Below are 12,764 nucleotides of genomic sequence, written 5' to 3' on the forward strand. Positions count from 1 at the left end.
CGGGGAACATGTGGTTCGCCATAACCGGGTGCGGATATGTATAAGTTTGTAGTCGTCTCCACGCGACTGCTTGTCTGTTGTTTAATCCTAAGAAACAACATTTATTCACGATACAACAGCGAATCCCACTCCCTTGCGACAGGAATCCCCGAACCATTCAAGCTATGACGAAATCAAAGCATGCATCAGCTGCTTCCTCGTGCTGCTCCGCTTCACCAGCTTGGAGCAAACCTAGGTGTCATCGTTTTTATTCCGACCAACATTGTAGGAACAAGAAATGGCGCCGCTTCGAGCCAATGTGTTGTCGAGAGGAACTGCCTTCGATGTCCGGGCTCTGAAGAAGGCAAGTGCAGCTTGGCACCAGACTGTGGCTTCCCTCTTACGTCATGTGCTGATCGATTCGAGTATGTAGTGCCTATGACACCATGGTCTTGTGGGTAAGTGTTGACCTTTCTTTTGATTCTTCTTGCCTTGGTTTCAGTGACAGGAATACTGCTCCTGTAAAGAACTTTCTACGTAAAACGACAAGGTGGTCATGTAACCGCTTTTTTTTGCGGGTAACGTTTTTAAAGAAAACGGTCACAGGTTGTCGCTCGCCAAAAACAATGTAACGTAACGGTGTTATAGCATTATTCGCTCATATCTTTGCAATCATACTGCCCACGTACCTTTCTCAGGTCGGTACCTAAGATCTTTACCTTTTTAATCCTTTATTTAAGATTTAAGATTTATTTAAGTACAAGATCTTTACCTTAAGACCTTTTCGATCCTTTATTTCCATTTCGCCGCCCATACCGCAAATCACGGGACGCTGATGCAATCTGGGGATATGTTGGTCTCGGTGTGGTCCTGGTGGAGGAAGTCGCGTAGCCTCAGCAGGAAGCGGAACCGAGACCAGGTACCGTTGATCCACGCGTGGTCACACTTAGTGGACCTTCGGTCGTAGTTGACGTTGTACACGGCCAGGCCCAATCTAATTTCCTTAGCTGTGGGAGTCCAGGTGTCGCAGATCTGCGCAAGGTATGTGCACGTGGTTCCCTCGAAGCACTTTTATCCCTCAGATGTCGCCAATGATGCGGTCAGAGCTGAGTGCTCTGTACGCAGATGGCTGCGTCTCTTGTTGCGCCTCTGTGAAGAGCAATTTTTAATCATGCACAGCCTTCTCCTTCGCTTCTGTTGGATAGTTTTGTTGTTATTATTATTATTTTGTTGGTGTCGCTGACACCACTGCTCCCTAGTTTAAAGATGATTGAACCGGTTCAACGTCACAAATCAACACAGGAACTGTCAGCGACGTCCTCCGTTTATATGGCAGTTTTCCGCTTTATAGCCAAAAAGTGCTTATGGGTGTTGACCGGGCATAGCTGCTTAATAAGCACTGAAATAATAAAGGGAAAATCAGAAATCCACCCGTTCATAGGATTCGCTACAAAAAAAAACCCATACGGGTTCCTCGAAAGCAAAGCCTCGCAAGAAATATTCGTCCTGGTCCGGGACTCGAACCCGGGACCACCGTCTTTCCGAGGAAGCCGCTCTAGCATCTGAGCTAACCAGGCGTCTAGCGGACAGCAGGTCCAAGTCGAATTTGTCAACGACTCGAAGCAAAGGCAAGAGTTTGACGTAATAGTTCTGCGGAAACCCGCAAGGTTAATTCCCGGACCAGGGCGAATTTCTCTTCAACTGCGAGGCTTTTCTTTCGAGGAACCCGTATAGGTTTCCTTTGTAGCATTTGCTATGAACGGGTGGACGTATGGGTTTTCCTTTATTACTTCCCTCCACCTTGCGGGTGTCCGCAGAAATATTATTACGTCAAGCACTGAAATATCGGCGCGTATGTCCTTTTACTAGAAGTTGTACTCAGTGTTCGCGCTGGTTCAAGTCGCTTTTGCCTGTCGTCTGTACACTCGCGATATCTATGATCACGAAAAACCTTACGTACAACAGGAAGTCGTATTTAGTATTGGTACTCGCTTCATAACCTAACCGTTTCTGAAGCCTCTCGTGCACGACATACTATGGAGGCTTCGGAAACGGACGTTACCAGCGAGAGCTCTCACAAAGTAGAACTTTCTGTATAATCTGCTCAAATGGTTTAGTCAGTGAGAAAGTAAACAGGTGAACAAGAAATGAAAGCCGAATGCATGCCAACTGAAATATCGGAGGCAACAGCCGCCATCCACCGACTGTGTGCGAGATGGCGCTACAATGCAGTCTCTCTGAATGCAGCATATATTAGCCTGCACAGTAACCCTAAAGCCGCGGTAATCATAGAAGCATTAAGGTCAACTGCAACAAAGTTGCGGACCATGTAAGAAGTCTCGTTTCTGATAGTGTTAAGCCACCGTGCCTAACTTTGCGTTCGAAGTACGAGTGGCTGCTTCAAGAGAAAAAAGAAACCGAATAAAACAATACCGAATCTGAATACCGAAACTTAATACCAAAACTTAATACCCGAACTTAATGCCGAAACTTAATACCGAAACTGATACCGAAACTGAATAAAACTCCGCCATCACTGCTCGCCGGAAGTGACGCACGACCGAGAAGGTTGAGAACCAGCGCGGCTTCTCTCTACGACTTCGGAGGTTGGTTTGCCCACAGTGCGCTGAAAAAAAAATTTTCGATGGGGTGTGGAACACTGCGTGGGGAGGGCAATCGCTGGGGCTAACGTAACATTCGCTAACCACCAGGTGCACGGGCCGTTCGCTTAGGCGTTGTTTAAAGGTATTTAGTAAAGAATTTGACAATAACCACGACCTGCAGCTTTGGCAAGGTCTCTTTAACGGGCTATACTGCGCCACTCATTCATAACCAATTTAGTGAAATTGAAATTTAATTAATATCGACTTTAAGAGAGACGTGCAATTGGCTTCGCCGTCTTACACAAGTTCGTAAACTTGCACATACCGCGGCTACTGATCAGCAAGAGCAAGTGCGTTCGGTGGTACCATGTGCAGATAGGTACCTCAACTTCCTTAAGACGTGAACGTTTTTTCTGATAAGAGTTCGGTTTTTGATCCTCTTCACAAAGATTTTTTATCAAATATAACTTGGGCGTCTAGTGTTACGTGCCCATTGTGTAACGCAAAGCGAGAAAAAGGGGGTTTACTACTTGTTCGGTAGTCGTAAACATTGATCTTCGTTGAATTTCTCAAAGTTTGTAGTATTTGCAAATATCACTCCAAGTTGACAACTCCACCTGGGCTAACCAGTGCCGAAATTCACATTCAAACAAGAACGCAAAGAAAACGTACAAAGGACCATTTTTAAGTCCTCATATGAATCTGAATTTCCGCCCTGATTAGCCGATTTTGCAATTCCATCTCACAGTGCTCAGTACTTGATAACCCACTGGCATGAATTCGTTAGTCCCAACAGCTGTCATGAGGCGATTAGCACAAGCCTAATGAAATACTTCTAATTAGCTAAACCTTAAGAGCTACTTTTTTGTGCAAGCGATATCCACTTTCTCCTTGCGTCCACATCATGCGCTAGAATTGCGCTGTCTGCCACAGGCTAGATTTAAAATTATGCGGGTTGCATCGCCTGCGACTGCTGTGCTGACTACAGGCTGGCTGTGATAAATACTGCGTGAGCGATAACATCCCAACTCGGCGGGAAAGTAAAAGTAAGCAACTGTCATTCTCACACACCCAGATGTAGGGCGCGCCGTGAATGCCCCGCGAGCCATACCACACAGCCGAAGAACGTGTAGGGTGAGAGCGCGGAATAGCCTGCACACTTTAGGCAAAGATTGTAGTACATATCGGTGCCACTCTTCGACGATATGCAGCACATTCTACAGTGTCCACTACACGTGGCGTCGCTGTACTCACCTTCTCACGTAAGGACATTCGGTTCTCAAACGTGATGGCGAAACCGCCCGCATGGTCGTAAGTGATCGCGGACTGGAACGTGTCGTCGTAGTTTATGTTCCTACTGTACTCAGAATCCGGGTCGTCGCAGATCTAGATTTAAGAAAGAAAAGAAAATATGTGGACAAGATAAGTAGTTACCCGTAGACCTGAAATGATTAAACTCAAACATTGTTCTACGCGCATATTGCGCAATTGCTACTCAATTCTATGGATGAGTCACGCGTTATTACACACTTGCACTTGCTTTATCTGAATGTGGTCGATGGGACGTTTAGTGAGTGAGAGAGTGATTGTTGACTTGGTGCTGGCGGTTACAGCACCGCGTATCGCTGGCAGTTAAGTGTTGTGAGGGACTCCTTCGCGGTATACTATGGGCTAACAAGTGACAAAGTAACCCGAAGCCTAGCACGTGACAAGTGATGGGTTTCCTTCTCGAAACGTTGGTTCCGAGCTGCCTATTGCCTGTGGTGCAGACTATATATATATCCTATACACACACAAACGCATTACACAGTAGGGCCCCATAGAAACACAATTGAACCTTTGAAAAATACCGGACATGTCGGTTGGGGTACTTTGAATGGTATTGGCACATTGCGCCTGTCCTTACCATTATACCTCCATAACGCTCTATTAGCGGCGTGCACGCCGATGGCCGCGCCACTGATGGCGGCCTTGCGCAGAACGCATGGGAGAGGAGCGAGCCGCGCGCCGTAGCACGCCGTAGTTTGTTGCGTCGCTGATAGTGCTTCTCCGCCTTATTTGTGTTTTCAGAGCAAAATAGGCAACACCCTTCGCATGTGTGGGATGGCCAAAGCTTCCGAAGAATGTCGAAGAAAATTGTTGCAGGGTGGGAGGCTCAAATACCGGCGAAAACGTGCCGGCGATACGGTTGTAATTATTCCCCGCAAAGCCTCATCAGCAGGAGCAACGGTGGCAATGGATCGTCGCTTTGGCGCGAAATTTCTTGTTCGCATCCTTTCCTTTGTCGATTCGGTGTTTTTTCTTTTTCATTATTATTTTTTACTCGATTGTAGTTAGACGCGTAAGCAACGAAGTTCGTCTGCAGTGCAACATGCGGTTTAAAGGCATTTTGCTAAAGTTCGGAATGCCGTTTGCCGCTTATATTGTTTTCCGCTTCTTTACCGCGTTGGGCTAGCTAGGCAGCACGACTGCATGAGCGCATTGTATTGTATGTTAAAGCTACAGAAGTTTGCAAGAACTGGAATTGTTAGTTTTATGTGGCCCGGTAAATCCTCGCACCAGCTGTCACGCACTTCATGTTTTTACATCTATTTTATGCGTGGCTTCGCACATGTTTAACTGTTGCTAGTTGCTTCATGCATAACTCTTGATTCTTTTGAGCTGCGAGGTTTTCACGCTGCCTCGTTTGTAAAGGGTATAAATCACGCTGTGTCTTATCGGAATGACACCAAGCAAGTGCTTCTTTAACAGCTTTATTCATTTCGCCCGAGGGCATCTTAGATATTGTGGTTTTTTGGGAAATGTGTTTAGAAAATAGGTAGCTCAGGGCGAGAATTGCTAATAGTTGCTGCATATGGTATTTTTTTTACATTTTTCGCTGATCCATTTTTCGCTGAATAGTTCGCGTCACGTTTGGTAAGTCATCACACCTTGATGCTTTCTGAGCAGACTTAACACGCCGAGTGATTTGTTTGTTTCACAACGTAGTCGCTTCTTGCAAGTGAATTTTGTACTCAACTGAATTATTTCTTATTATGCTTACGCCGCATACGACTAAACACGGCCTTGCCGCCAGCGCTGGATCCAATTTGACTGGCGCTGCTCTGCCTTTAAATATATCATGTGGCACCTCTCTCTAGTAACATTTAAAAAAACTACTGCAAACTTAGTCAGACTATAGCTTTGTACGTTTCCAAGCAGCTCCCTTAGGGAATTTAAAATTGCAAAAACTGCAGCGCGAACGGCAGTTCATCGGCGGTACAGCGCTAACACGCGCTTTTATTAACCCGTGCGTTTGGTGGCTTCGTTTACTATATAGTGTACGCGTTTCTATCAATAAATTCGCAATTATTCTTCTTCAGGCGACTTTCACTGCACTTATACGGCGGCGTCACATGTATTCATCGGCAGAAAAATCACAACGGCATATGCAGACATCGCACCGTGCGGATTTGTTATCTAAGTCTGCACTAACGACGGGTGCTTATTACTGAGGTACAGAAGCAGCATTACGGCAAGGGTAGAATTTAAAAAAGAAAACACGGTCGAGACATCGCATTAGTCAACAAAATTTGTCGGCAAGTTTACATGAGCTCCACTTCATGTAAATGGTCTTCATGGCCTTTGTCTGCGGGACGCACCTGGCGCGTATGTGGACCATGTTGCCCCAAACACCGGTAACATCTTGTTCATACCCGCTCCCACAGAGGTCTGCGTCTTCCCTACCGCTGTCACCGCAGAAGAAGCAGTCTGGCGCCCGAATAAAGGACAAATCGCAGCCGCGAACTTCAGTCACCCTTGCTGCAAAGCGTTGTCGTCTGCTACTGCTCCCACGCGTATTGTTGGAAACGCCCGCTAGGTGGCTATCAGTGGCGCCTCTATAGGCGGTGCACGCGGCCTATAGTCTACATTCCTTCGTAATTTTTCGTTCGGGTATATGAACCCTTTGATGCGTAGAAAATTGCCGCCGAAGTTACCACTGCTGCCCCTTAATTTGAACTACCCGCGCCAAGAAGAACGAGTTGACGTAATTAGTCCCCCACGGAACGTTCTTCATTTGCCGCACTCAATTAATGGACCAGTGTCGACGTCGCACGAGAGTTACCATAGTTAAACAACAGGTGGCGCCACATCAGAATTTTTCTTTTTCAGTTTGGTCGTTTTCTCGCTCACAAAAGCTCTGTTCATGGCCACGAATGGGAATTCGTCATAACAGAAGCCTATAATAGTTTGATCTAGTTCGTCCTGATATATTGTGTTAGCGTCGCTTTAATTACAAAGGTGATAACTTGATTATTCAGGTTTCAGAATATTTACAATACTCAACAATTTCTGCAGAAAAAAATTCATGGCCAGTTATTAATATCCGCCCACAAATAAAGGTAGATATGATTTTTTTTTTGCACTCTCGCAAGGAACACCTTCAAATTAGGTGCAGTGGATGCCGGGGAAAACGATGTCGCCTTCCACACGTAATTCACATGGGAACTTCCGAGGTTGTGCGGCCAATTAACGCATGCTTTTTTCTTTCTGGATTGCGTCGATCAGGGTGGTCGTTGATTGCCTGCTCTACGGGAGTTATCGCCCTAGACGCAGAAACACAATCTTCGCGTACCTCCTGAGGTGTTTTCCGTTGTTCGTAGACGTCAGTTTTGCAGTCGCTGTAGAACGGCGGCTGTCCCTGGATGCCGCTTTTGAGCTTGTACCGACGCGCTTGCATGGTGACGGACAGGGACATGTTGGTGCGGACGTTGTGTTTCCAGAGGCAGGCCACAGCCATCATGGCGTCACGCTGTGCAACGAAAACACCACGCGTGTTGATAGAAAAGTAAAGAGACTACAGAGAATCGAATCAAAACTTATTTCCGCCACGGAGCAAAGACAGTCCACCTTTTCTTTTTTTTTAAAAAAGAGACGGAATATCTTGGCAGCTCTTATCAATGAACGAATTAAGTTTCTTTTTTTTTGAGGAGCTGAAGTTATTTGTGGCTTTCTAACGTGGAAGAACGAAAATTTCTTTAAGGTATTCGCAGCCCTAACGTAGAGTAGATGACAACTTATTTTTTCTCCCTTTTTGTAATATTATTCTGCTGCCCTTAGCACAGACGAAGAAGGACATTTTCATTAAGTTTATTTAACCATTTCTATAAATGTGACATTTAGGAACGTACTGGCTTAAGCGTTGAAGTGGCAGTTTGCGTTACAATTCTTTAGCAGTAAGTACGTCGCCTCCATGACTAGACTGCGATGCTGGTGAGCCACAAACATCGCGAGAGCGAAAGGTTGCAAGCGATATGCTAAACCATATTTCGCGCGCTAGCTGTCTTCCACGCTACGAATTTTGGGAGCGCATTTTGGGTACTCTAGTCGGGCGTTTGTCAATGGGAGACGGCGAGACCCTGCATTCTATACCGTGCGAGCTCTAAACCATAACCTGTGGCTAGCTTTACGCAGATGAAAAAAAAAAAAAGACTGAGCGAAACACCAAGAAGATGTACACTGAAATCGCTCACGTCAGTAAGACCACAGCGGTCATTGCTTAGGCAGAAAACCGAAACGTTTCTCTACACCTTTTTCCTTTGATGTTCAACCTCATTAATCCAATGAAATATTAATAAAGTTCAGAGAACACGTTCTTAAGGTGCATAACCGTATATGAAGTTGGGAAAACAATAATATTTTACCGGTATTTCTAGGAAGAATCCGTGTTTTTATAAGGTCTCGCTTTGAAAACGATGCTTAGAATTTAAGACTCTTTAGAGATAAGGCAATGGTTTATGATTCGCCGTTTACGGAACGCTGGAATGGCGGAAACGGAAGCATCAGCGCTTGTAGCGATATCTTGTGGCGTTTTATTTAACAACAATGCGTTAAAAATATAAATTATGGGGTTTTACGTGCCAAAACCACTTTCTGATTATGAGGCACGCCGTAGTGGAGGACTCCGGAAATTTTGACCACGTGGGGTTCTTTAACGTGCACCTAAATCTAAGTACACGGGTGTTTTCGCATTTCGCCCCCATCGAAATGCGGCCGCCGTGGCCGAACAATGCGTTACGTCACGCCTAGGCAGTAACAAAGTAGCACATACTTTGTTTTTTATCTTATGCAAAGAAATGAGGGCGTCTTGGCCACCTTAGTCTGACGACGGGTGCATCTTTTCTCTGATCAATAAAGAAGGGAAAGATTAAAATTATTCCCATAATTATTTAAAGAAAATAGACCAATAGGTAGTGAGGCATGAAACCAAGGCTTTCGCGAAAACTTGCAGCTGAATCGAAGCGGATATCGTATAGGTACAGAATTAGGCATCACGCAGACCCGCGAATTGTTTCGAAGAAATCCCACTCGCAGAAACAGGTATTTGCATGGCCTCCGAGATTACCAGCCAATCACGGAGGTCGTGTCATGCGCGGTGTGGTAGAGCTCAGTGTCATAAGATGACGCGACCAGCGCGACTGCTCCAGTTTCGTTACCAGTATGCGGTCATATTGTAATACGATCTAAAAACAAGCTAGACCGGTAAAAACCGACGAACAAACGAAATTGTGCTCTTCCTACGAACTGTGGGAATCAACGTTACGCGAGGTATGGTTTGGGATTCGGCAAAGCGATACCAGGTGGAGCTTCATTTTTGTGTAAATTGAGTAGTAGTGTGCGTGTGTGTGGGCGGCGAGCGTACAAGCCCCCAACACTCTCAAGTTCAACAAATCGCCACAGAGGGTGAAAAAATCGACCGCGCAGCGCTGCTAAAAAAACAGGCATATTACACCAATTAAAAAGGTTCCCCCGTGAGCGCATTATCTCTCGCTAGAGGCGCCGTAGTAAGGACAATTTTAACCTACAAACTTTCTTCAAGAATAAACGAAGCGTCTTTATTACAAGACAAAGAGTACAAAATTATAATTCCTAATTTTACATTCTATTCTTTCTTACAAACTTTGTTGTTTTTTCCCATTTTAAACGCAAAATAGCGTTCAGCATCATCGACATCCCACGTGACCTCTGGACTGCATTAAAAAATTTTACCGGTATCTTTGCGCGCACGGCAGGTACGGATTCTTTGGTTCGTGCATCGGTTGGTTATTTTGTGCCAAAACGCGTTTCTTGCGCTTCGATATCTCTCGTTATTTAACTTTGGGTCTAAGCCCGAAAGCTAGGTATCAATCGTGAGCCATGTGGAACACGTCTGCATCGAAATGGGAGCCGGGTCCTGCTGCAACGGGGGAGAGCAATACTGGTGAGTCGTTTAGCATCCCTGTTTCAATGGCTATGTAATATATTCGTCTCGTTAACTTGCAGGCGGAGGCAAGTTAACGAACTAGATGCTGAATTTCATATCGGCAGTCTGGACCGTTGGTTGCTGTTTCCGAAATAAACTTTCACTTGCGAGGCCATCATTACACACATATTCACGAAAGAGAAAGCGATATCGGAACGCGCGTCACATTTTTCATCTCGTTGTAGCCGCAGCCATGGGTGACTGAGTATAGCCTTATAAATATATATATTTTTTTCGAGTCCACCGGCAACTTCTTTCGTACACAGAAGCGAATAACCCATTAATAAACTGAAGCTTATATACTGAACTTAATGTAATAAACTATTGCACGCATGATAATTCACCCATATTTCTTAGCTGTTGGTTCCAAATGTTCTTGCTGTTCACTTTGGTTAACCTCAGGACACTTATTTTTGCAGTTTCAGCATCATTTCTAATAACTTGATGTCTTTCATCTATTTGCTTTTGAAACCAGCAGTGTGATCTCTTCTAGTGTATAAACGAGCGCACAAATGTTCTCATTTTTGATCTTAATAATACTTAAGCTGTTTACATGCATTGTTGTTAGGCAGACATCAATCTTACGGAGAGTAACAATATTTATTTACCATGCTGCTTAAGCGCCCTACAAGTAACAGTGTACATTTGCATGTGTTCTGTAGTCACAAATCATTACAATGTATATGTCACACTTTTTCGCATCTTATATTGCAAAATTGTGCTTATTCAATTTCTGATGCAGTCAAAATTTCTGTTCCAGACATGCAGTAATGAGGATGGCACCAGTATAAAGCAACACACAACATGAACTAAACAGAAGCTGCTTCCTGGTGCAACAAGGTCATTGCGTGGACTTTGGCTGCTACTACAAGGTAAACAACACCTGGTTCAGAAATAAATATGCTTGATATAGGCTGTATTGTCTTGCCAGTCTTGAGATACATGTAATTCCTTTGCAGCAGATGATATGAACGTTTGTTCATGTTTGCAGTTCAGCATAATTGGTTCGAACATAAAAGAAAACACTACATGAGTTTGGATAATCTCTGCTGTATCTCATGTGTCACTGTTCTGCCCCAAAAGTGTTTGTGCCAAGTACATCTTGGTCATCACGGGAGCCCCCATCTACACCACCAGAAAGGGGCTGGAGCCGAATTCGTAAAGTTTTACACCACAAACAAAGAAGCCATTGCAGAATGATTTGGATGAGTTATCAAAGATGGCTGTGTCAAGAGTGAAAAGAGCCTCCGCCATTATTCCACCAGCACGGATATTGGCCGAGTCACGCAGGTACCTCAACAACAAAAATTTTGTGTCTTCAGATGCACCTGCAACCTGTGAACAAGCGCAGACGACACTGGCCAAAAGATTTCTGTCAGCTTGCGCTTCCTTAGTGAGCTTCCCGGCCTTGCCAAATTCCATTTGTGCCAAGTATAATTTTTTTCAATCAATGCAAGATTTTCATTCCATATTCTTGTTAGCGATCATTCCTCTTCCTCATCCAAACATTCCAGGTCAACCGAATTTTTTGCTCATAATACCCGTCACTGTCTAGAAGCATAACATATCTGTAGCAGTATTTCCGAGTGTACGTTGCCATGTGCAATTCCTCTCCTGGAATAGCTGATGCGGCATTGGCGTGTGTCTTACATTAACCTTTACACTGTGTGCTATGCAGCATTTAACTTTTCTTAATGTTTTTGGCTTTCAGCACTTGCAAGGTAGAGTGGCTTGTTTCTTGAATGCAAGCTTTCTCATTCCCATATTTAATTCCTAGTCTCCTTCAGGATTGCTATTCTTGCTCGACAGCCAGTGTTATTGCGCAAGCTACATTGAAGTGATTGATTGTAGAATCTGGATTCACTGCTGTCTGACTTGGTACTCGTCACCGTGTTACGTTTTTCGTATGTGGGAGCCTGGTCAGCTGCATTGGGAAACAGTCTCTCAAGGCAAGCACCTGCTCCTACAGTCCGCACAGTGACATAGACTACGAATTTACACGCACCATGGTTGGTGCTTCCCGTTCCGTCCTTTACTGCTGCTGCCGTGTGCAAATTTTACTTGTGGCATTCCTCAGCCATGATTTGGCGTGAACGGAGACTCTCGTACGTCATTACATGGTTCTGAGTGTATGAAGTTGATATCCACATGTGTGGAAAGGCCTGCAAAAGTGGCTGCAAAATGGTGATGCCCACAAAACCAACCATGCCCATATTTAGAGAATGTGGGGCACCAAGTGTGATTTACACGTTAGTGACATGCGAAAGAACAAAAAAAGCCTGCAGGTTGGAAAGGAGGTAATGTTAAAATGCCGGGCATTCCATGTCGCTGTGTTGGCTGCGACAGCAGACGCTTGCGTCACCCGATTGCTTCGCAATACAAGTTGCTGAGCTTCAACGGCGACTGCCGGTGCACACACGTGGGACACATTGTAGAATCTGCTTGCGTTGCTGGTTGTTGCTTGTTACCAGACTACCATGTGCGGCAAAGACAAGCGCTATGCCTAAAGTCGGACGGTTGAATGTGCCGCAAGCGATCCGTGTGCGTGTATGCTCCCTGTTGTTATGTGGACCGTAGCCAATGTATAGATAGAGCGTTATGTTAGAGTATGCTGAAGTGATTTGATTGCAGAGTCTTGTTTCAGTGCTGTCCCACTTGGTCATGGTTGCCATGTTACATTTCTCGGATGTGGCGGCTCGGTTAGTTGCATTGGGCAACGGCCTCTTGAGGTAGCCACCTGCTCCTGCAGTCCGCACAGCGACACAGACTCCCTGTTTGCATGTAATGCGATTGGTGCTCCGTGTTCGTCCTTTCCTGCTCCGGCCATGGGTAAAGTGTGCTTGTGGCCTTTTTCGGCCGAGATTTGGCATGAACGGGGGCTATCATACATGATTACATGG

At 45.1% G+C, this 12,764-nt stretch overlaps 1 protein-coding gene across 3 annotated transcripts in view; it reads right to left on the reverse strand.

The window, feature by feature from the left end:
• Positions 1-273: 273 nt before the first annotated feature.
• LOC139048893 (uncharacterized) overlaps positions 274-12,764 on the reverse strand; it is a 45,377-nt gene continuing 32,886 nt past the window's right edge. Inside the window, exons 8-11 of one of the 3 annotated variants that reach the window (XR_011508026.1) lie at positions 7,198-7,374; positions 3,837-3,968; positions 752-1,011; positions 277-498 (exon numbers count right to left, since the gene is read on the reverse strand). Coding sequence is in view for 2 of the 3 variants with exons in the window: in XM_070523817.1 (XP_070379918.1) it covers positions 802-1,011; positions 3,837-3,968; positions 7,198-7,374 (519 nt within the window). In the remaining variant the exon portion in view is untranslated. Of the gene's footprint in view, positions 1,129-3,836; positions 3,969-7,197; positions 7,375-12,764 lie in introns of all 3 variants that reach the window. The other 2 variants (XM_070523817.1, XM_070523818.1) reach the window with 2 other exon arrangements.

Source organism: Dermacentor albipictus, chromosome 8, assembly GCF_038994185.2.
Source record: "Dermacentor albipictus isolate Rhodes 1998 colony chromosome 8, USDA_Dalb.pri_finalv2, whole genome shotgun sequence".
Taxonomy (NCBI): Eukaryota; Metazoa; Arthropoda; class Arachnida; order Ixodida; family Ixodidae; genus Dermacentor; species Dermacentor albipictus.